Source organism: Giraffa tippelskirchi, chromosome 6, assembly GCF_054371585.1.
Source record: "Giraffa tippelskirchi isolate mGirTip1 chromosome 6, T2T-mGirTip1v1.2.pri, whole genome shotgun sequence".
Taxonomy (NCBI): domain Eukaryota; kingdom Metazoa; phylum Chordata; class Mammalia; order Artiodactyla; family Giraffidae; genus Giraffa; species Giraffa tippelskirchi.
The window spans coordinates 40,100,190-40,126,225 of record NC_137280.1 but is presented as its reverse complement, the minus strand read 5'-3'; the positions used below and the strand labels follow the sequence as shown (position 1 = coordinate 40,126,225).

At 36.0% G+C, this 26,036-nt stretch overlaps 2 protein-coding genes across 2 annotated transcripts in view; one reads left to right on the top strand and one right to left on the bottom strand.

Moving 5' to 3' along the window:
* The window catches only part of PI15 (peptidase inhibitor 15), a 37,140-nt gene extending 27,436 nt beyond the window's left edge, over window positions 1-9,704 (top strand). Inside the window, exons 4-6 of the mRNA XM_081501572.1 lie at window positions 372-504; window positions 623-738; window positions 3,565-9,704. Of these exons, the coding sequence (XP_081357698.1) occupies window positions 372-504; window positions 623-738; window positions 3,565-3,700 (385 nt within the window). The 3' untranslated portion in view covers window positions 3,701-9,704. The remainder of the gene's footprint in view (window positions 1-371; window positions 505-622; window positions 739-3,564) is intronic.
* The window catches only part of JPH1 (junctophilin 1), a 620,000-nt gene that overhangs the window by 591,366 nt on the left and 2,598 nt on the right, over window positions 1-26,036 (bottom strand). The window lies entirely within an intron of this gene.

Below are 26,036 nucleotides of genomic sequence, written 5' to 3'. Positions count from 1 at the left end.
GTCTAGTATCACAGGTTTTTTTTAATATCTAATTTTTAATTATGTATAAGATTCCAATGGAAGACATTTCTGACATTGGTAAAAACAAGGTAAAGATGATAATTTCTGAAAGATTTGCATTTCTCTTTTTGAAACAGCCAGACTCAAACAAATACAGGATCACTTGCTCTAGGCCTGAACATTTTCATGCTTGGCTCTACTGGGAGGAATAGAGGCTTCTGCTGGGTGGTGATGGTAATTGTGAGGGGGTGGATATGCTCTTGATTTGCCATTAATAGCCTGCCAAAGAACAATTAACTTGTAACTTAATGTGAGTCCACTATACGTTGCCACTGCTGTACTGAGTTCTCATTGTGTTTCTTGATATTTAGATACCGCTCTATTCTCCAGTTGGTCAAGCCATGGTATGATGAAGTGAAAGACTATGCCTTTCCATATCCCCAGGATTGCAATCCCCGATGTCCTATGAGGTGTTTCGGCCCCATGTGCACACATTATACACAGGTTATTTTGTCTTGTCCAGTTCTGATTCAGTCTTTTTTAAAATACGCTCTTTCTATTTTGGTGAACTTGAGTTTTCTTAACTCCTGATTCTAATAATGGTATCGGTTTACTTTCTCAGATGGTTTGGGCCACCTCCAATCGAATAGGATGTGCAATTCATACTTGTCAAAACATGAATGTTTGGGGCGCTGTATGGCGCCGTGCAGTTTATTTGGTATGCAACTATGCCCCAAAGTAAGTATCTGGTTGGATTCTACTTCCTGGAATCTTTAATAATGTTACATATCTTCAGTCTGATAGATATTTTTAACAGGTAAATAATATGAGTAAGACTTAACAAGCTCAGATCCTCAAATCATCCGTCTTCTCATATATCTGAAAAGTTAAAAGCTGAAACATTTCTTTTCACGAGGAGTCTAGATTAAAATTTTGGGCAAGAAAATTTGTGATTTGGAGATTCACTAAATTCTCCTCCTCATCTTTCTTTAGACCTGGAAATTATAAAATAAACATGTACTTCCAGGCTTTTGAGAGCTTATATAAAAGTCTTAGGCAAGGATCTTCTAGGGAATTTATCAACACCACAGTATTCTCATCAATCATTCCTAGAATGTTGGCTTAACTTTTTCACTAGGAAAGGAAAACAAGCCCTTCTTCTTTCTTTTAAGGGTAAAATTAAAATCACAGTTTATTTTTTCCATAGGTGGTTAAGGAGGCATTCAGAATCAGAAGGGAAAATTTAAATACTATGACATCTTTTTAATGAAAGCTGTGCCATGATTTAAACTTCAGTATAAAAAAATTTAATAATTTCATCCTGTGGCACACATAAAATTGTATATTTCATATTATGAAAATTGATCAAATATTATAAAATATAGTTGTATTTTATATTTATGAGTATTCTTTATGTTACGAGGATAAATAAACATTTGTTAACATTTGATAAAATGCCTTTTTGATAACAATGACTCTTTGGATAAAGTGTTCCAGTATTTATACATGAGTCTTTTCCCTTTTGGAGTAAATACGAAAATGTGCAAAGGATTTATGACATGCCTGGTGTCTTCCAAAGTAAGTCCCAAACAAAGATTTTTCTCCAGCTTTGCCAGTATGGGGAGGGAAATGAGAAAATGTTTCACAAATAACTGCATTACTCATTTATATGGTTGTATGCCAGGGGCAGTGTTTTTGCACAGTTAGAAAAACAGCGATTTTCCCAATGGTCCCCTCTCCACAGTTATTAGAATAGTAAGATTTGGAAAGTAAAATGTGACTGCATCATGAAAAGCATTAAAACTGTGCATTTGTTTGATATTTTCAGTTATGCACCTTATATTTTCCTATTAAGACTCTAACTCTTCTTTCTGACATAAATAGGCCAGGCAGTACTCAAATAGTGAAAGAGGTTTTTATTACATTCATTTGGCTATTCTGTTTTTGGCCAATGATGGGATTTTTGCAATATTATTGATGAGAGATGTCTGATTGTTTTATGTCTAAGATTTTAAGATATTGTGTTAGTATGGTGTATTTGCTGTAACAGAGAACCATTTTTTGAAACAGGCAGTGAAGAAAGTTTAAAAATTCTGACTGACAGTTGAATACCAGCATGAACTTATCTCAAGCCTACCTGTTTTTCAGGGAAAAGTGAAACACAGGGTTGGGTGGCGGTGGGGTGGAGGGAAAGAGAGAGAAATGAGAGAATGAAAATGAATTAGCCTGAAAGGATAAAAATTAAAAGGATGAATAATATAAGTTTATCCATTGACTTTGAATATGGGGCTTCCCCAATGGCTCAATATTTTAGCTTTTCCACTGTTGTTTTATCTTCAACCCTGACTTTTTACTATCAACACACCGCATTTTCTCCTGACCATTCAGTTTCCTTCACAGTTCTGGCTATCTGTTAGTACTGTAGTTACTAATCACTATGCTACTGAAAATAAATTCATTGCTTATGCCGTCATAGCTAAAAGAGCTTAGTAACAGTAAGATGCTGTGACTGTTTTTATCCTAAGTGCTGAATTTGGTGTATCATTATGGCCATCAAGATGAAGGAAAATATTGACAACATTCAGTTAAATGTGTTCAGCATTATTTTAAAAAATTAACAGTATTGCTAAAAATTATAACTGTGAGTTTACATATGGGAAAATGTTTTGGAATCATCTTTAATGGCTGCTCTGTAAGCCATTATTCTCTTACTGAGTTTTCCGTGTCTCATTTTATGAATACTGAGAATCTAAACTATTCAACTTGAGAAAGAAATCCTTTGAACACTTAAAACCTATTTTTTGTGCTTACAACAACTTTTTGCTCATGTCACCATTTCTAAGCCTCCCTGAATTGTATATATACTGTATATGGGCTTCCCAGATGGCCCTAGTGGTAAAGAACCCGCCTGCCAATGCAAGAGACATAAGAAAGGAGGGTTCGATCCCTGGATCGGGAAGATCCCCTGGAGAAGGAAATGACAACCTATTCCAGTTTTCTTGCCCGGAAAATCTCATGGACTGAGAAGCCTAGTGGGCTGCAGTCCATGGGGTCCTAAAGAACTGGACACAACTGAGCAACTGAGCACATACACACTTATATATGTATGTGTATATATATGTGTGTGTATATATATGTATATATATATATGTATATGTATTTGTGTATATTTTACTATCTTTATAATAGCATTAGCATGACTTTTTAAAAAGTACATTTAAGAAGACACAGTGTATGTGTTCTGGAAGGCTGCAGTAGGAAAGAGGCAGCTGCGGTGATGGATAGAGCATCAAGTCAGATGTGGGTTGACTAATAATGTCACCATGCATTGTAAATTATTGTAAATTAACATGATATTAACTTACTCAGAAAGAATTTTAAAAGTAAGATATATAGAATAAATTTCTATAGAAATAAGAAATGGATGTAACTTTCAGTTCTTTTCTAAAAACGACACACTTCTGAAAATGTCATCACACGTCAATGTGTGATCATGTGCTTAAGGACAATCAGATTTGAAAAAATGAGCAAGTAGCACTTATACTCTCTTCTTTTATTTCCTAGGGGCAACTGGATCGGAGAAGCACCATATAAAGTAGGGGTACCATGTTCAGCTTGCCCTCCAAGTTACGGAGGGTCTTGTACTGACAATCTCTGCTTTCCAGGTGTAACATCAAACTACCTGTATTGGTTTAAATAAGCTTATCTTTTCCTCCAGGAAATATAATGGTTTCTGGGAATCATAGGCATATATATATATTGAGTTTTGCACATATTATACATATTTTATCATAATCTTGTTTTCCTTTTATTATTCATTGTAAAAATTAGTGTTTATCTTGTATGTCTGTTTAATCCTTTGAGGTAATCAAACATCTATTTCTATTTTCTGACCTCTAAGTCTAAATTAAAATACTGTGTATGTAGTATTGACGTAGTTGATGCATCCAATTCCAAAGCTTGTTTTCCAAAGAAATTATGTTACGTTCCTAACAAATAGAACATATATTTGGCCTATAAATATACATACATAGATGATGCAATACACAGATAATAATATGATTTTGTAGTTAGCTTGGAGGAATTTTTTTTAAATCCTATTCTAAACTATATGTTAGGTGGTAGGACATCTCTTGCACCCATTTCTTTAATATCCCAAAACTGATCATTTGCAAACTACTAATAAAACTCCATGATATCTAGATATAATAATTTAATTAAGAACCATAGATTTCATTCTGGAAATATTTTGTTTTATTAGGGTCCACCAAAAGATATTCTCAATTTATGTAAGGTTGAAAGCATTATTTTGCTTAACCTCTTTTATTGAACCAGTAATCATGTGTGGAGTGGTTATGATGGGCAAGGCACTCTGCTAGTTACGTTCTGATCATGCAAGGATAATAAGATATAATTCCTGCCTTCAAGAAGCTCACAAAAATATTCAGGAAATAATGCAGCCTAATTATTGGGTTGCCCAAAAAGTTTGTTCAGGTTTTTCTGTGATGTTACAGGGAGATGAATGAACTTTTTGGCCAATCAATATCTTGCTGTAAAAAAATGTTATTTGTTAACAAATTGATTTTTCATGTAAATTTGAGGAACTGAACCCAGCAATGTTCACATGTAGGTGGAATTAGGTGATAGGCCACACCATGTAATGTGTAAGGCTCCTGGTTAGCATGAAAATGTAGCTATAGTGTTTGGAACTAAATGAGGCAGGGAAGAATGAACAACTGTGAGTGTAAATAGTTGTTTTAGAAGGTGGAAAGCAAGACCTAAGTGAGCTGACGAGGTCCAAGAGAAGTAAGATTCAGGAGACAGGCGTGCAAACCCACGGAAATAGGGTTACCGCGCACGCGCATACACACAAACACAAACACACACACACGGAGAGCCTCAGAAAGGCATATCCTGCAGGTTTAATATACCTTGAAGGCTGTGAGCAGGAGGTGAGGGATACCAGAAAGAAACAGTGCAGGTGCCGAAGATATCTCCTGCTCTCCATTGTTCTGCTTGTCCTTATTGGATGAGAATCAGTCTATTCAGCATGATGGTCCTTGAGCATCATGTGGAAAAATCTCATGTACACGCCACAGACAGCTATGATTTTGTGAAAGGGGCCTCTTCAGATGATTTTGTAAGCACTAATTACCAAATTTTATTACCATATCTAAGTAGAAGAATATTTTTCAGTTCTCCATTAAGTTTGAGTGCTTGCATGCTCAGTCGCTTCAGTAGTGTCTGACTCTTTGCAACCCTATAGACTGTAGCCCACCAGCCTCCTCTGCCCATAGGATTCTCCAGGCAAGAATACTGGAGTGGGTAGCCTTTCTCTTCTCCAGGGGATCTTCCTGACTTAGGGACTGAACTCACATCTCCTGTGTCTCCTGCATTGGCAGGTGGATTCTTTACCACTGAACCACCTGGGAAGCCCCAAAAGTGAAGCGTGGTGGAAAGCAAATTAGTCACTGAAAATTTCACTCATGTGATTTTGGAAATGCTTATTTCCAAATCACTTTCAGAGAGGAGAAATTCAACACATGGATCAAGACACTTAACACATTACATTTTACATGTGCATGCATGTGCGCATGTGTGCGTGTGTGGTTCAAGTTATATAATGCTGCAGTAGAATTACAGAATCAGTAAACACAGTTAGTTCCAGAGTACAAATAACAGAAGGAAGCTACTTGTTTAAAATTCCCTACACATTTGCAGTTTCTTAGTGTAGATTCATTGAAAGATGACAGATAGTTAATTAAATCCAATGGGGGATTATACAGCATCTGGAGTTCAGGTTTTCATGATGACAAATAATTGGCCAGATTTCTTTCACACACTGAATCTGACCAAATGTTTTCCTATTAAACGACTTCACTTTTGTGGGAACATATATAGACTTTATTAAAAATAAGTACTTTTGGAGACTAATATGAAGAACAGAAATAACAGGAAGAGTCAGGTCTCAAATCAACTTTTAGCTAATATATACAGGCAATTGGAGAGAAAGCTCATTAGTGGGATATTTGTTTGCTTTATCTAGATAGTATTTCTTGAGTTTCCTAAACTAGTTCTATAGAAGTAGTAAAATAACTATTAAACCAAAAAAAGGCTATAATCAGTTCCATCCTATTGCTGGTTTACTTGTGTGGCTTGATTTCTCAGGTCTCAAAAAGAATAATGATATTTGCCACATGATTCATGGAAGTTCATTTGAAGGTAAAATTACTATATTAATAGAAAATTATGAATATTAAAATTATCATTAATTTTGTGAAGCTTTTATTTGAGATAAAATTAAGTCTTTCATGAGCTCCTCTTTGGCAGAAATTCTGTCTTATCTTTGTGTGTTTATACCAGCTTCTTATATAATGGCTATAGCGTAATAAGTTTTTATATGAATGGGTTTTTAGAATTAACTCAACAGTCTAGTATTGCAAGAATTAGAGGAACCTCACATTCCCATGTTTCATTAGGACAAAAATGTCTTAAATACAAAGCTTTGAGTGCATCAACAATCCAGATAAAGCACCAAATATATCAGATTAAGACTAGGAACCACATACTTATAAACTTGTACACAACAGTCCTTTCCAAATATAAGTTTATTTATAACTTAATAACTGAGCTGAAAATGTAACGGGTATATTTGTTATTCTATCTGTGCTTCTTAAAGTTAGTAATATAAAGTGGCCATGTGAAATGTTTTATTTTCTAGGCTAAAGCAAATGAACATTTGCTTGACTCAACCCAGAGTGTCATACTTTTCACAGCATGCAACAATGGTGCTAGGATAGCTATTTCACTGTAACTCCCAGAGGGAAAAAGGGTCTGGGCATAAGCTATTTCATAAGAGCAGCTTTAAATAGTATTGAGGTTTTCATTCAATAGGTTTCATTCGAAATGGTGATTGGCATACATATTCTATAGCATTGATTTTTATCTTTGGTATGGATTTTTCATTACATCCTTTATTCAGTAGAAAAATTTTAAAAAAAATGTCATAACATCAGTTTTTTTGGCCTCCATGTCATCAAAAGACTGGAAAAATTACAAGTTGAGCTGTTAAACTGATGGATTCCTTTACAGAATTGATTTGAGTCGTGTAGGCACACACTCTTAATGTTCCTGGTTATGGTAGGTAAGTTTGCTTTTAAAATGTGGCAGAAACAATTTTCATTGTTACCATGTTTTTTTTCCCCCTGTCCAGTAGTCTAAGCAGCATCACTTCTGCAGTCCGTTAGGACTTCCCTACCAAGTTCACTTGGCAGTTCATTTGAAACTTTCGTGGAAATACTCATTTGAAAGTTCCATGAAGTTTTAGCACAGAGCTGACCAAACAGTAGGGAAAATTCAGTCAATATAATTTACTCAGAATATTTGGATTGAAGCAATATATATTTTTCTTATTAGTATACGCTTGTGTTAGATCAACTTATAATATCTACATAAGCAACCGAAAACATATTTAGGCCAGTTCAAGTGTTTTGTGTTCATATCCTGCTTATTAAGTGAATATATAAGTTAAACAGATCATTTGAATGTGTTCAGGAAGGAAAAGTCATGCTTAAGCTGGAGTCTATTTTCTCCCCCTCGTGTAACAACATTCCCAATGTTCTGCAGTAGTATAGGACACCAGTCTTGGATGGAAGGAAGCCGTTTCCTACAGAAGTGTTTAGGGAGAGTAAAATTAGATTTCTATCAATGTCTAATATTATCTTTGTTTTATATTTGCATTTTGTATTTATAATGTGTGAGGGAAGACATTTAAACACATGCAAAATGATTTTTAAAAATTATTTCGTCTTCTAACTTTGACTTATGAGAGGTCAGTCAACAACTTAGAAAGTTACACAGTTCACTGGATAATGGTGCTAAAAATTCATTACAACCACCACATACTTGCTTTAATTTTGAAGTTTATTTGCAATTAAAGTTTTTAATAAGTGTGAACTATCAGTATCTATTCTGGTGCTATATATGTGGTGCTAAATGAATTGTTAGTGTTAGTAGGTTAAGAAGTCTCTTTTTATTCATAGTTACAAATGTCCTTTCAATTCCTGATTTAGAAATATTAATAACATCTTGTTAAATGAATCTTAACCAAAATAAGCCAGTGCGCTCTATTTTTATATAATAGTCCAACATTATTTGGGTGTTACAGAATGTAAATATATTTCTTAGAAGTTATCCATCTTTTTAAAAAGCATTTTTAAACTTGGAATGTAAAATTCAAGTTATCGACTAAAGGTTAGATGACACCTACACCAACCGTGCTTCAGGCACTGGCGCCCTCTGGTGGTTGTAAGAACAAATTCTTGATGGCAACTTGGCCTGCCAATGAAACCATTTCTTCAGTTCAATAAAAATTTAAGTTACAAAATATTAAATTCTTGGATACTCTGAACTCTGATGGCATTAAAGATGCTTGATTCTATTTACATAATTTTCTAGGAGGGTAATACATATAATATATCTTGACATCCATTTTCCTAAATAATAATAATTTTTTATGGCATTCTAGTCCTGAGGTGCTTATTACAGTGTTCTTTTTTTGAACTAGGTATTAATAAAATATATTTTTAATTTTGTTTACATCATAAATATGATAAGAGTTAAAACTATTGAACAGAACTATGTGTTTCACTTTCAGAAGTGATCATTTGTTTCTACATATTAAAACAATTTCATATACCAAAAGATTCTCTCTCCACTTTTACTTGTTGATTTATAATTTGATAATGCTCTTTGGTCATACTATTGAGCTAATGATGACATTTTATTGTTCCATTCAAATTCCTTCTGGACTTAAAATTATGCATAAAAATTTAGGATTATATTCCTTATAACTAATGAAGGCAACATTTTTAGATAACCTTTCACTTGAGTTGTGCAGTTGACTAAGTGTGATAATCTGTTTCGACAAAGATATTTCTTAAACTGTGTTAGCATAACCAAATGAAATATACTTTACAGCAGTTTCCCATACTAGTATTTTCAAATTTATTTTAAAGCAATAAACCCTTTGTGTGATCTCAATCCTATACAAAGCTCCAATATATAATATGTATAACATGGACTAAACCTACTCCAGTGCCTTGGAAGTTTCTTCTAAGAGCCCTAGGATTCCATAAAACCATTAGGAAAACATTGATCAAAGTCATCCAGTTCTCCCCATTTTCTCAAAAGAAATCAACTATTTAAAGACACACAAAAAAATGGAGACCCTAAAAGTTTTGCAATGATTATCTTAAATTCTTAAGTACCCACTTCCCTTTGCATGTGTTAGAAGTCAAACTAATTGATGGAGCATTTAACACTGATTTTAACTGGTGCTTGGTTATAGATTACAGCATCTTGTGCTTTGTTATGTGACAAACAATTTTGGTACCATAGTATTTTGAGAATTAGAGATAATTGTGATGCACATAGAACGTGTTTAAAAATATCTGAATGTTTCAAATATGTACATAATCCTAAAATAGATTGTATCATTTTAGATTTTTTAAAAGATTAATTTGATATTTTTTATTCATTACCTAATACTGTGGCAGTAAAAGGTGCCTTTGATGTTGTGATATAATGTCATGAATATGTACATACATAAAACCTGTGTAAACCTCTGACTTTATAAAGCATAACAAGTGTAGCTTTTTGAGCCCCACTATATTATTTTTCCTTCAATAAAATATTATAATTAATTGTTTTGTGTTTAAGATTTTAATTAATAATGATGAATTTAATTATTTCCTGATTTTCAATAGTTTTACAGTAGTAAAACTTTCTTGCCTTCCCTGCCTCCTTCCTTCCTTCTTCCATTCTTTTTGTATTTAATTCCACAAAATATTTTGAGATACCAATGTAAAAGACATTTCCATGGAGAAAGAGGAAAAGAACCTTATGTTAAGAAGTTCTGGCTGAGAAAAACTGCAGTAGTTGAACATAAATATTTCCATGTTTCATACTGAGGGCAAGAAGGGAAACCATAGGCATTCCTGCGGGGGGAAGCACCATGTCTGGTCACTAGCTGACCAAGAAGGCTGGCGTTTTACAGGTGGTTCTGCCTTGCAGCAGGCAAATTTTCCCTCTGGTGAGACGTAAGAGCTCCCAGGCCAGTTCACCGTTGATGTTCAGTTGCTAAGTCTGCAGCCTGAACTGTAGCATGCCAGGCTTCCCTGCCCTTCACTATCTCCCAGGGTTTGCTCTAACTCACGTTCATCGGGTCAGTGATGCTATCTAATCATCTCATCCTCTGCTGCCCCCTTCTCTTCTTGCCCTCAATCTTTCCCAGCATCAAGAGTCTTTTCCAATGAGTTGGCTCTTCTCATCAGGTGGTCAAAGTATTTGAGCTTAGGCTTCAGCATCAGTCCTTTCAATGATTATTCAGGTTGATTTCCTTTAGGATTGACTGGTTTGATCTCCTTGCAGTCCAAGGGACTCTCAAGAGTCTTCTCCAGCACCACAGTTTGAAGGCATCAATTCTTCAGCACTCAACCTTCTTTATGGTCCAACACTCACATCCATACATGACTACTGGGAAAACCATAGCTTTGACTATTTGGACCTCTGTCAGCAAAGTGATATCTCTGGTTTTCAATATGCTGTCTAGATTTGTCCTAGCTTTCTTTCCAAGGAGCAGGTGTGTTAATTTTATGGCCACAGTCAACATACACAGAGATTTCAGAGTCCAAGAAAATAACAGCTGTCACTGCTTCCACTCTTTCCCCTTCTATTTGCCTTGAAGTGGTGGGACCGGATGCCATGATCTTAATTTTTTGAATGATGAATTTTAAGCCAGGTTTTTCACTTCTCTCTTTCACCCTCATGAAGAAGCTCTTTAGTTCCTCTTCATTTTCTGCCATTAGAGTGGTATCATCTGCATATCTGAGGTGGTTATTTCTCCCAGCAATCTTAATGCAGCTTGTGATTCATGGTTCATCCAGCCCAGCATTTCACATGATGTACTCTGCATATAAGTTATTAATAAATAAACAGGGTGACAGTATACAACCTTGTTGTACTCTTTCCCAATTTTGAACCAGTTGTTCCATGTTCAGTTCTAACTGTTGCTTCTTGATCCACATATAGGTTTCTCAGGAGACAGGTAAGGTGATCTGGCATTCCCATCTTTTTAAGAGTTTTCCAGTTTGTTGTGATCCACACAGTCAAAGGCTTTAGTGTAGTCAATAAAACAGAAGTAGATGTTTTTCTGGAATTCTTTTGCTTTCTCCATGATACAGCGAATGTTGGCAATTTGATTTCTGGTCCCTACCTTTGTTTAAATATTTTACTTATCTCTATTTCATAGTGCACACATACTACTGCATAGAAAATGTCTGGTATCTATTAGCATGTGGTATATTTATATTGTATATAGTGGGAGTGCAAGATCCAGAACTTTCTACAAATAAGGGTGCACAACCAAACAGTTTGGATGAAATAGGTCTAAAGGCTGGCAGCTTCCCAGCATGTTTCTCTGCTTCTACCTTTCTCTCTGATAGCCCACCACAATACAGCATTTGCATTGCTCTTTTTGAAAATAAATTATATCTAATGACTCTCCTACACAACACCTTCCAAAGACATCCCCAAGCATTTAATAAAACCCAATGCTTTATCACCATTTATGACTTGGCTGGCTTCTACCTCATTCTCCAACATCCTTCTCTCCTATTCTCCCTGCAGCTCACTCTGCACTGACTTCCCTTCTTCCCTTTTGCCAAGTTCATCCTCATCTCGGACTTTTCTCTTGTTCTACCCAAAGACTGGGACATTATTCTCCCAGACAATCACAAGGGTTTCTTTCTCTCTCACTTCAATATGGACCCCCTTCCAATTGACACTTTTCTGCCCTCTGTATCTCTCCCACCAGAATGTAAGCCTCTTGAAGGAAGGAAACTTGCTTGTTCATTGCTATATTTATTGATGTATGTCCAGACCCTAGGTAAGTGCCCAATAAATATTTATTAGGCAGACCAATGAATGAATGCAGTTGTAAAGGTTAAATGAGGTAATTATGTAAAGCACTGCATGCACACTCTTCCTGATAAGGAATAAACAAAAAAATCATATTTTTACAATCACTATAATTTTTTCATGGTGTTCTTAAATATGACAAGGGATCTATGGGTACTCTATCCCTAGAGAAAATGTGCTAACATAATTAGTTTACCACAAAAGCAATTAACCAACCCTATTTTCTCAGAAAAGCAGTATCTTTTATCTCTTAAATGACTTTTTAAAAAATCTGAAGCTAAAATCAGAGTTAAATTAATGTCTTTTGGGGAACAGGTCCATGCAGTCTACATGGTTAACTTAAGATATGGATTGCTTGAAGAGACATTTTTATGTTGGCTCCTGATTTCACCCTCATATGTCAAATGAATGTGGCAACCACTACACTGCAGAAATAGATAAGACTTAATTTTTATTTGAAGAAGAATGAGGCAAATTACCCAGGTTTTGAGAGAACAGCAAGGAGTTCTTCAGCCTTTCCTCTCATTTGTGCTGAAGAACGAGGGTAGGCCAGAGAGGAAAAAGAAAGAAGAACAAGTGAGAAGTATGTGAAGGGCTGCATTTGCTCAGTGATTCCATTTGAATCAAATCAGGAAATAATAGAACTGATTGCTATGTTTGAAATCTGGGTCTTTTCCCTGTAGCTTTAGTGAGGTGCTGAACACATAACACAGAGGAAGTAAGAATTCTATTTCAACTGGATTCATGAACCTAAGACATTAAACCAATTTAAGCAGTCATATAGAAAAAAAAATCTAAGAACATAAGACACCTTTTTGGAGATAGAACACAAAATGACAAATCATATTATAAAGTATAATTATGATATAAATAACATTTATATTAATGCTTTCAGGTAAATTATAAATAATTCCTAAAATAAAATATAATGTCTATGTATTTTTGATATTTTTCCTAGTTATTTAATAAGCTGCCTCATAATAGTAACAGGTAGACCTTTGTTATCTTTATAGATAAGGAAACATGATTTTTCAGTAGTGCTTCTCAATAGGAATGATGTTGACATTTGGGTGGGAAAATATTTTGTTGTGAGGGACTCCCATTCCCAATAGGCATTTATCATGCCTGAATCCTCAAAAGATGAAATGCCTTATAGAATCTTCTCCAGTTTCCACAAAATGTGGCAACCAGATTACCTGTATACATTCTTAAGCACCTTCCTGGAGGCATTAAGGGTGGAGTAATGCCCCTAAGTAAGAATCATTGATAGAGACATTCATGAGTGAAAAATCAAAACCAAACAAGTCTGACTGATGCATCAAACTCCTATATAGGCTGCTCATTCCTGTATGTTATAATTATGCACAGTAACATATTTTCTTCATGGTATATTTTATTTTCAACTATGTGGCATACTCTTTGGGAAGTATGCACTGAACAAAAGAGATAAAAATCCATGCCTCACAGAATTTACATTCTGGAGAGGAGGATCAATAATGAGCAAATACATAAGAGAGGGAATGTTATCAGAGGTCAATAAATGCTATGGAGAAAAGAGCAGGCAGGATGAGGCATGGAAAATGTGGTAAGGGAGGGGACTCAGTTTCACATATGAGGTCTGGAAAGGCCCAACTATGGTAACATTTAAGCAAAGATGTGAAAGATTTGAGGGAGATAGCCATGTGGAATCTATTCCTGGGCACATACCATGTGGACCTCTAGGGGAAAAGTTTCCAGGCAGAGGAAGAAGGGAGCCCTGAGGCCTGCTGTGTGCACAGACTCAGCGGAGTGAGGAAAGAAAGCAGTATTGGAAGGAGGGCAAAGAGGTCATGAAATCCCTCGTTAGGCGGGCCAGACCATTGCAAGGGCTTCAGTTTTTATTTTGAATGAAATGGAACGTCATTGACAGTGTCATAATCTGACACATTCAGAAGGACCTCTCTGGCTACTATGTTTGAATAGGCCACATAGAGTCAGAGAGACCATTTTCATTAAGACCCAGTTCTGTCATTCATCCTTTCTTTCTCTTGTATTTTTGTTCTTCTTCCAAGCCCAGGATAACACAAAAAATAGTCACTGTCTTATCGTTTTTTAGGCCCTCACTACTCAGAATCATAAATATGCCATATATTCACTGACTACAGATCCTGGTTATCCACTTAATCCTTGAAAGAAAAGTGTTAGTCAGGCAGTCGTGTCCAACTCTTTGCAACCCCATGGACTGTAGCCCACCAGGCTCCTCTGTCCGTGGAATTCTCCAGGCAAGAATACCGGAGTGGGTAGTCATTCCCTTCGCCATGGGATCTTCCCAACCCAGGGATCGAACCCAAGCCTCCTGCATTGCAGGCAGATTCTTTTTAACCGTCTGAGCCACCAGGAAAGCCTAGACTCAATTCTTGAGGTCTTTTAAATCATTTATTTCACAAATATTTATCAGGCACATTTTACATGTCAGGTACTATTAAAGATAAATGTCAGACTAAGTACCGCCCACCAGAAGCTTACATTGCAGTGACAAGGGGGAAAATAAACAAATCAATAAATACATAATTAAAATCCCAGTGGAGATAATTATTATGAAGAAAAATACACAGGGGAAGGAGGGAGAGGATGGAGATATTTTTAGATAATGATGGTCAGGAAAGACCTCACTGAGGAGGTGAAATGTGAGGAAATATAATAATGATGTTTGTTCTTCATCAGATGAAACTGCCTGGGGAAGACTTCTGTGATACAGTTATTGAAAAATAGCTAGCACTTATTTTCTTCAACCTTTCTGCTGCATCCAAAACAGTAATTCACTCCATTTTTTAAGACTCTGCTCCTCAGGTTCTGAGGCCAGAAGAGAAGTACAGAATGGCCAAGGAGAGTACAGAATGGGATATTCAGTTGAGAAATAATGAAGTTCTTAACTGAGTTTATAACATTAAATTTATTACTAAATGAGTCTTTCTGAGGCCAGCCTTGACATGTAACTCCCCTGTTAGAATACTCTCCTTTGCATCTTGCCCATTATCGAATAAATGCAAACAACACTTCCTTCATTTAACTTCTCTTATGCTGAGGAGAAGGCTTATAGTTACAGTTTTTTGCTGCTATGTTTTACACACCTTTTCTAACTGACATCACTCGTACCCTAACCTACACTTGCCAGCATTTCTTTCTGGTCTTAGGTGGTTTACACTGTCTGGATGTGTAAGCATGTGTGTTATATGTGTGTCCTTCGTAGCACAAACTCTTCTCACATGGCTTTAATTTTATCTCGTTTGGAGATCTTTGGTTTCCCACAGTTGAAACCTTGTACTGTCTCTTGGCACCAATAGCACTTGATCTATATTTCTATTGTTGCATTTATCTCCTACCCTCCCTTGCTGTATATTTATAAACCTTCTAAAAACCTTTTCATTTTACTCCAAGGTCTGTGCTAGGGTCACCTTTGTATTCACTCATGAAGTAGTCAATTCTTTTAAGCAAGGCTGTGGTCAAGTCAACTGCCACAGTATTTCTGCTGGAGTCACAGATCCTTAGGCACACGAGTGACCATCAGAGGCCACTCTTGTAACTATCTGTAGCAGCACACTTCTGAAAACTTACAGGAACTTAGAAGACATATATCATAGGAACAATTAGTATTTATTTTGCATTACTTATATTAAATACAGAAGTGATAGTCAGGGCATGTTACAGAGACTATGTGAATGATTTTAGATTTCCCAGCCTTTGAGAAAGTAACGCAATTCACTCTTCAGGCATACTGGCAAATGGGTGGCAATTTTCTGAAAGATATTTCAGAATAAAGTTGAAAAGAAACATTGACTAATTAAGAGTTTGAATAACTGACACAGAATTGTGACTAATAAAAATGGTTCAGGGCTATGTTGTTGTTGTTCAGTCACCCAGTCATGTCCGACTCTTTGCAACCCCATGGGCTGCAGCACACCAGGCTTCCCTGTCCCTCACCATCTCCCGAAGTTTGCCCAAGGTCATGTCCATTGCATCAGTGATGCCATCCAGCCATCTCATCCTCTTACGCCTTCTTCTCCTTCTGCCCTCAATCTTCCCCAGCATCAGGAACTTTTCTAATGAGCCATCTGTTCACATCAGATGACCAAAATACTGGAGCTTCAGCTACAGCATCAGTCCTTCCATCGAGTAGTCAAGGTTGATTTCCCTTAGGATTGACTGGTTTGATCTCCTTGCTGTCCAAGGGGCTCTCAGGAGTCTTCTCCAGCATCACAGTTCAGAGGCATTAATTCCCTGGCATTCTGCCTTCATAAGGTTCAGCTCTTACAACCATACGTGTTCCCTGCTATACTTTATGTTTACTAAGAAGTATTTTTAAAGCTGAATCAGCTACAAGTAATTTTTATTTAGTAAACATTTAGAAACTGATTGTAATGTAAGAGTTGGTCCCCTTAAGTAAATTTAATGATTTTTGGCAAAATATAACTTCATAGTGTAAATAATTAGATCTTATTCAACTGTAGTATTTAAATACCATTGAGGGTATTTAAATACCATTATATTATAATGTAACATACTATAATGGAGAAGGCAATGGCAACCCACTCCAGTACTCTTGCCTGGAAAATCCCATGGATGGAGGAGCCTGGCGGGCTGCAGTCCATGGGGTCGCACAGAGTCGGACACGACTGAAGCAACTTAGCAGCAGCAGCAGCAACATATTATAATATATAATATATTAATGCCAGTGAGAATTTCTTATTAGCAACAAAAACTAAATGAAATTTTAAAAAGTTACTTATAATTGTACCAAAATACTAGGTAGCTGTAAATTTAATGAAACATGTGTAAGACTTTTACTGTAAAAAAAAAATTGCTGAACAAAGTTTGATTCAATCATTGATTGAAATGTACATATCTTTTTCATGTATTGGAAAACTTAATGTTTTAAAGATGCTGATACCCTCCAAATTGATCTACAAATTCAATGCAATCCCTATTAAAGTTCCAGTGTGTTTTTCTGTGAAAGTCTATCAGCTGAATTGAAAATTTATATGAAAAAGCAAAAAATCCAGAATACTCAAGAAAATCTTGAATGTATGCAGGAACAATGACATGGAGGAAATACATTACCAAATCTCAGGACTAATTTTACAACTACTCTAAAGTCAAAGTGATTTTGGCATAAGGATACACAAATCAAAATAAATGGAGTGTCCAGAAATAAATTCCTACATCTATGGTTCCTGATTTATGACATAGGCACCACTGCAGTTCACTAGGGAAAGGTTGATATTTTTTATAAGTGGCTCCTTGTCAAACTGAAATCCATCTGAAACCATACTAAACCCTACCTTACACAATAACAAAAATTAATTTGAGATAGATTCATAGATACATAAGTGGAAAATATAACAATAAACTTTCTAGAAGGAAATCTAAGACAGTATCTTCATGACTTTGGGGTACACAAACATTTCTTAAACATGGGACAATAAATGTTAAACCTAAAATGATAGATTAATAAATTGAATTTCATTAAAAGTAAGACCGTCTTATCAAAAGATGGCATCAAGAGAATGAAAAGGCAAAGCACGAAGACAGTCTCTTCGATAAATTGTGCTGGAAAAGGTGGACAGCTACACATGAAAGAATGGCATTAGAACATTTCCTCATACCACATAGTAAATAAACTCAAAATGGATTAAAGAGCTAAATGTAAGGACTGAACAATCAAGCTCCCAGAAGAGAACATATGCAGAACACTCTGACATAAACTACAGTCAGATTATTTTTGGATCTGTCTTGTAAAGCAAAAGAAATAAAAGTTAAAATAAACAAGTAGGACATAATTAAACTTAAAATATTTTGCATTGCAGTGGAATCACCGACAAGAAGAACAGTTAACCTATGAAATGGGAGAAAATATTTACAAATGATATCAAAGTTTAAAACCCAAAGTATATAAATAGCTCATACAACTCAATATCAAAAAAACAAGCAATCCAACTAAAAACTGGACAAAAACTTGGATAGACATCTTTTCCAAGGAAGACATACAGATGGCTAAAAAGCACATGAAAAGATGCTCAACATGACTAATGATTAGAGGTCTGAAAATCAAAGCCACTAGATACCACTTCATAGCTGTCAGGATGGCTATCAGCAAGAAGTCTACAAATAACAAATATTGGGAAGGATGTAAAGAATGGGAACCTTTGTACACTATTGATGGGAATGTACAACAAATTGGTGAATCCACTATGGAAGTTTCTCAAAAGCTGAAAATAGAACTACCATATGATCCAGCAATTCCGCCCCTGGGTATACATCTGAAAAAAGCAAAAACACTAATTTGAAAAGATACATGCACCCTAATATTCATAGCAGCATTATTTATAATAGCCAAGATATGGAAACAAGCCAAGGGTCCATCAATAAATGAATGAATAAAGACTTAAATATATATTAAATATATATAACATATATAATTCAGTTATTGTTCAATTATTACATATTATTATTCAACATATATGTATTTAATATGGAATAACACTCAGCCATAAAAAAGAATGAAATTTTCCCACTTGGAACAAACAGCACAGAAGGACCTGGAAGGTACTCTGCTTAGTGAAATGTCAGACAAAGGAAGACAAATACGGTATGTTATCATTTATATGTGGGAACTAAAAAATTAAACAAACATAGTATGCATATACAAAACAAGATAGCTCAGATGGTAAAGAATCTGTCTGCAGTACAGGAGACAGGGCTTCAATCCCTGGATTGGAAAGATCCCCTGGAGAAGGAAATGGCAACCCACTCCGGTATTCTTGCCTGGAGAATTCCATGGACAGAGGAGCCTGGTGGGCTACAGTCCATGGGGTCACAAGGAGTCGGACATGACTGTGTGACTAACACACACATATATAACAAAACAGAAAGAGACTTATGGAGAACAACTAGTGATTACCAGTGGAGACAGGAAATGAGGGAGGGGCAAAATAGCTATTGGGGATTTAAGGGTACAAACTACTAGGTATCAAATATATAACCTATGGGGATATAGTGTATACCATAGGGAAATATAGCTATTATCTTGTAAAAACTTTAAATGGAATATAATCTAAAATATTGAATCACTATGTTTTATACCTGAAACTAATATAATACTGTATATCAACTTCAATTATTAAAAAAAGAAAAAGCAAAACATGAACTGGAAGAAACAGTCTATAATGCACTTCTGAAAGTTTTTATATCCAGAATTTTTGAATAAACCAATTAGAAAAAGACAGACATAATACTAAAAAATGATGATATATTTTGTATTTTTGTTTTTCAAGATGTAATTGGTTTTTATTCAAAATTGCTTAGTCACTGTTTATAACATCTTATTCCCTTTATATATTTATAGGCTTTTATTTCTTAAAGAAATTAAAATAGTTATCTTAGACTCTATACCTGCTAATTCGAATATCTGAATTTCTTACTGGTTTGTTTTTGTGATGGTGTTGCCAAAGCTCTCTTTCCCTTCCCCTCACCTCATACAACCAGGAAGGTTATCTGTAGATTATTGATGAACGACGGGCTGAAGCCCAGTCCCACTAAGATGAGTTTCTTTACTCCAGTTAGTCCCACAGGGATACTATCAATCTGAAACTACTTTAAATGAAGTTCCTTGATTCAGATTTTTCAGACCACAAAGACAGAGTGGATTTGGACTAGAAACATCTGTCGTGTAAGGGCTAGGTTGTGGTTACAAATTCTCAAGGAGGATTTTATTTTCTTACCACCTAGTGCCAAGATCAAGTCAGTCAAGTTTTTCAGCTGTCCCTTCCTGTGTGGCGGGTTCATTTCTCACTTCTCTCTTACAGTGACCTATGGGGTCCAGCTTTACGTGAAGTTCCCTTTGAGACAAACTGCTTCCTCTTTTATTATAACATTCGTCATATTTTTTCCTTTTGTGTCAGCTCAGTAATGAATTAAGACAAATAAATATTCTATGCAGGATTTTAATAATTTCAAGTATGAGGGGTTTTCAAAGCATGTCTTTTACCACACTATTAGAAATAGAGTTGTAACTTTGCATAATCTGAATAGGGCTTGAACCAATAGTTATACAACATGAGCAAGGGGATCTTCAGCCAGTAAGTGGCAAAGCCAGGATTTGAACCCAGACAAGTTAACTCCAGACTGTGTTCTCAACCACTACTCAATTTTGTATATAGCTTTCTTGACATGGTTACTAGTGAATTAGTGGAAAGTTGATAAATATTGAACAATGGCATTATTCCTAATAAAGTTTAAATAACTGGTTATAAATAATAGCAATAATTACCATAAGTAAAAACATGCGAGTGATTATAGATGTGAAAGCACTTGAAGAAAACCAAGGAACTATGTCTTAGATGGATTTTGCAAGTGTTCACCCAAAATTGCATCAAGAGAAATGATCTTGCTTTTGGATCCACCATCTGACAGTAAATCATCGAATACTTATGTGTTGATATGTTTTTGATCCTTCCCTGAAACTAGGTACTGTGTATAATTTAACTTCTTACATACTCATATTATTTGTAGAATAAAATGTCTTTTACATTTTGACTTTCTTCCTCCTAAGTCAAACTAAATCTTTCATTTTTGCAATTTGAATTTTGTAAAACATTTATGAAATTAACATAACTTGCCTACATTCTCCATTTCAATATTGGTAGGTAATTCTACTGTTCACACTTTTCCCTTTTAGAGAGCTCATCAAATTTTAATAGTCTTGTCAAGGAGAGATTTTCTCCACTGGTTAAAAGAGTACTATATGTTCCAGTAATTTGAGCTTTCATGGACTGATGGTTGAGATAAAAATCCCAATACACAATGCTTTAATATGATAATTAAAGTGCATTTGTGTCCGTTTAAAAACCTTTAGCACATAACTAACATTTGGTGTCAGTTGTTTTGAATATGAAAGAGTAGAAACAGTTGCCCAATCTACAACTGTAAATGCTGAAACTAACCAGATTTCAATAAGAACATAGAAATGGAAATAATATGTAATTCAAGTACAATAGCGTAAAATTTAGGTGGCTTTAGGTTTTTTTGGCTAAATGCTATACTGATATTCCAAAAGACTAACTGGATATCTGCTGTTGGGCAAAGGGTAGACAGAGTTGGGGAATATTAAAGTCAAAAAATGTGCAAGGTAAAATTTTTATAATAAAAAGCTATTATAATTACTCCCATTCCACCAAATAGGTTAACATTCTTTCTAGACTACTCTATCGTTGTTTCATGATGAAATATAATTTTTCTACTGGTTATCTCAGACTCAGACTGGTTATCTCAACTCTTAAAGAAAGAGTTGAATTTGAGGCTTGCCTTAGAAACATTCCACCTGCCAATTAGGAGATGCAGGAGATTCTCGTGCGTTCCCTGGGTGGGAAAGAGCCCATGGAGAAGGAAATGGCAACCCTGTCCAGTATTCTTGCCTGGAAAGTCCCATGAACAGAGAAGCCTCGAGGGCTACAGTCCATAGGATCGCAAAGAATACTGTGCACGTAGGCACACAGGCATTTGAGATACTACACTTTATATTGATGAATAATTGAAATAAATACTTTGATAAAGCAAATAGTTTGTGAAACAATGAAAGGAAATCACACAAGATACCTTTATCGCTATTAGCAAGACTACTGGAGCGGGTAGTCATTCTCTTCTCCAGCGGGTCTTCCAGACCCTTGGATTGAACCTGGGTCTCCTCAGATTCTTGATCATCTGAGCCACCAGGGAAGCCCTTATTGCCATTACTTCAAGTTATAAAACATTAACTCACTTTAAAATGTGGATATAATTTTAATTACGCTTTCAATTATGGTTTTCACTTTGACAAAAAAAAAAATGTCTGCGAGGTTTCCATAGAGGATTGAGAGAGCTTTAGATAAAAATTAAAATTCATGCTTAACATATATAACCACATCATGGTGTTTTAAAACATATAACCAAGGAATCACCATCAGGTATGAGCAACAGGCTAGAAAGTCTATCTTTCTAGTTTTAATTCACAGTATATATCTTTTTCCCACCTGGATTTTCCAAAACGAGAACAACATAGCACTTTTGGACCTGGATTATGAGTGGACACATATTTACACTGATATTTCCCCTAAAACGTAGCCAGTGTGTTCATTAGTAAGACCCCATTAGTAGCTGGGAGAGACGCTCGTGAGCAGGGCTCAGCTGCTGATATTAGAAAGTAGCCCGGCCTATGCTTGGACTTCCCGGGTGGCAGAGATGGTTAAGAATCTGTCTGCAATGAAGGAGACCTGAGTTCAATCCCTCGGCCAGGAAGATCTTCTGGAGAAGGGAATGACACCCACTCTGATATTCTTGCCTGGAGAATTCCATGGACAGAGGAGCCTGGCAGGCTACAGTCCATGGGGCTGCAAAGAGTTGGACACAGCTGAGCAACTAACCCTTCATGCCTATGCTTAGTTTTTTTCCTTACTTTAAAACAGGATCTTCTGCCACTGGAAGCCAAAAGGGGACCATTATGAGTTGACAGCCTTTCATTTGAAACAATGATCTTTGAAGTAAATTCCCTCAACTAATTCTTTTGCTGTGATCAGTTAACCTGAGGTTAAGAGAATAAAAAACTCCAAGAAACAACTGTCTATGGAGCACAATTATACACTACAATGGCAGCAATTTTAGACCATAAAAGAATTTCCAATGTTTGAAATTAAAATATGAGAGTATGAAGATTATTTTCCATTCAGTCATTATTATCTTTTTTGGACTTAAAGTTTCAGTTTTACCAGATTCCTCAGATCTGTTTCTTTTTAGTATTTTGTTCAAAACTTGCCTTTTTTCCTCCCACTAGTTTTGCTTCCCAGAACAAATAAGCATTTCTACTAACCACGGCCTGCAGTTTGGCTGGTTCCTGAGCAGAGGTCTCAGTGCCTGCTCATACTCAGTAATTTTTCAAAAGGTAGAAAATCAGCTTCTAGCTTAGAGGGGAAAAGTTTGCACTTTCTTTGCCCTGCATATAATGCTTGTCTGCATTCAAACTGGTAGTCCATTAATTATTTGAGAACATAAAGAGCAAGGGACTTTCCCTTGGCCTCCCATGGCAACTATGTCTGTGGGCTCACCTGATTTTAATATATTAGCCCCCTTTTCCTCACTTTCTATATCACAGTGAATGGAAAACTGGACAGCATTTACTCTCCAAAATTCCCTTAGCTCTTCATGTTCTTTAAGGAGACACTTACTTTATTGAAACAGTGATTGGAAAAGGGTTTCAGTGCATAAATGATTTGCTCTGTTTCTCAGCTTAAATGTGATGCTGAAGTGGAGCTCAGGCCCTGAGTGTAGTATTGTTTTGATTATCCCAATCTCCCTTTTTCATTTGGTGTTATGGTCAGTCTTGGTGAATTGTTCCTAAGGAGTACATATATGAGATTTTCCACACACTGCACATACTACCCTGTCCTCATAGTCTGTCTTTTTGCACATACAGCTATCTCAGGGACATCTTTGTGGCACTTTCTGCAATTTCAGCTTATAACAGCACAAAACATAGCCTCTTTGGATGTTGTGGATAAAGAAGAATCAGGGCAGCGTTTCCAGAGGGGTCAGCCACACTTATTTTCTCTATGAGAATAAGTGGGAAAAGCTGTCTTCTTGAATGCATTGTCCTTTTTTTCCACATAGATTCGACCCCTACGGCAGGACAAGGTGATAGCAGAATAGACTGGAGATTTCTGGAATATGAGTTGGGATGAGTTAAGAGAAAGATTTATGAGACATCGTGATGACCTCTTGTTCTGGCAATATCAAATGCTCTTATGCATCTTGGTTCTTTCACTGTTCTATACTCTCAAAATTTTGGCTTAGATCTATTCAGAAGTATCTAACTGACAGAAAGCACAGGTTGTGTACAATGTTGTTGTAGTTTATTTGCAAGTAAAGTATTTTCTGTGCCTACTTATCTTCCCATTTATAAGAGCCCAGTTTGGGGAGGAATAGCCAAGAAGAGTCTAAGGGATACCTTTGTCCCTCCACTGGCTTATCTGAGGAGATAGCCACAAAGGAAATAATCCATTGCCTGGCACATGGTAGGTCTCAAAATACGTTTACACATTGACTAACCTCTGCATTGGTACCCTATACTGTTAACTGCTCTTTAGTCTTTACCTTCATGATTCTCAGATTTGGTCAATTAACACATAGACTAATACTCAAAGTCTGAGGTCTTCTACCTAAGCAAGAAGACAATAAAGAAATTTAGATCTGTAATAGGTTAACTTCCATAATATTACTGATTAGTCTAGGACCTTGGTATTCCAATTCTCTAGTATCTGAGCTCATCTTTTCTTATGGGTTGTCCCTTTGCTCTTAGGTTCCCTTTGACTGGGTTCCTGATTGGTTCTTTTAATTCTCCCTCTGAAAAACATCCCATCTCTGAACTCTAGCCATTTTATGACTATGGCTATCATCAATTGGAAAAAAATATGTGAAACCACATACATACAATCAAAATTGAACTCTCAGATTGATTCTGTACCCTTTTTGGCTCAACCTACCACTAATAAATAGATGGACTTCAAGCACCAGAATGTGTAATGCCTTATTCACAGTTTCTGTACATACATGTGTATTTCTCTTTTAATTGGTATGCTGGCTTTATATCTCCCTTTGTATTTATATCTAGTGAACTAATGGACTAACCCTGATGCTCCAATTATTTTTACTCTCAGTCCTGAAGGGAGATAAGTAAGGAAGGGAGGTATATGGGAGAGCGGCATCTATGGACTCTTAGTTCTTCCCATCACATCCTCTTTTGACCTATCCCATTACTGTCCAAACAAGCTTGATTATGATATTTTCATATTAGCTTTCTGAAAGCCCCAGACCATAGAGGATGCAAAATAGCCTAAAGGGCTCCCAAGTGGTGCTAGTGGTTAAGGAACCTCACAGCCAATAAAGAAGACATAAGAGATGCAGGTTTGATCCCTGGGTTGGGAAGGTCCCCAGGAGGAGTGCATGGCAGCCCACTCCAGTACTCTTGCCCGGTGAATCCCATGAACACAGGAGCCTGGTGGGCTACACAGTCCATGGGGTCACCAAGAGTCGGACATGACTAAAGCAACTTAGCACACAGTATGCAGCATGGACTCTAAAGACAAAAGCCTTTCTTCAATCTAATTTTGAGACTTTGGGAAGCTATTTGCCCTCACTGTGTCTCAGTTTTCTTATCTAAAATGAGGGTAATAACAACGTCATAGAATTGTTAGGATGATTAAGAATGTTATGTACAAAGGACTTCAAGAAGTGTCTGACCCATAGAAATCTCTCAAGAGGTTTTGGCTGTTTCTTGGGTAGATCTGCCCATCTCACATCATAGCCTAAATTAACAATAGTCCAAAAAGTTTTTTCAAGACTTTCCATCCTCAACTCTCTACCTATTCTCCTCCTCAGCTTGGAACTCTTTTCTCAGACTTTTGCATGAATTACCATTTATCATTCAGAACTCCACTTAAATAGTACTCGTCAATTAGACCTTTCTTGGTCATGTTTTCTAAAGTTGTTTCTGCCTGCTTTCTATATTTGCTCTTATTTTTCCCTCACAGCACAATTTATTACTATTTTAGTAATTTGCTAGTTAACTTTTTTTTGTTTATTTCCCTCCCTGGATAGCAAATTTAATGAGAATTGAAACTAAGTTTTAGACAGATACATATTGATATATATTGAATGAATATTGAAATGCTGCAAGACCATCAGAAAGTTCAAAAAGAAACATCCACATTATACTTGTTTCTTTGAGGGAAATTGGAGAAATGTAGATATTCAGAAAAACCTCAGAATGCTGTTTAATCTGCTTTTTCTCAAATAGCTCTATATTGATTCAATATTTGATGATCTTGTTGATTTTTTGAAATTCAAATTCTAACTTTGTTATAGTTGAGCTTGAATTTAAATTCAATGTCACATTGCAGTAGACCTAAGTCACTACCTAGAATATGACCCACTGTCAAATGAACTTCTACTCCTGACCCAGGAAAAATTGGGATCGATGGTGCCAGACTATAATC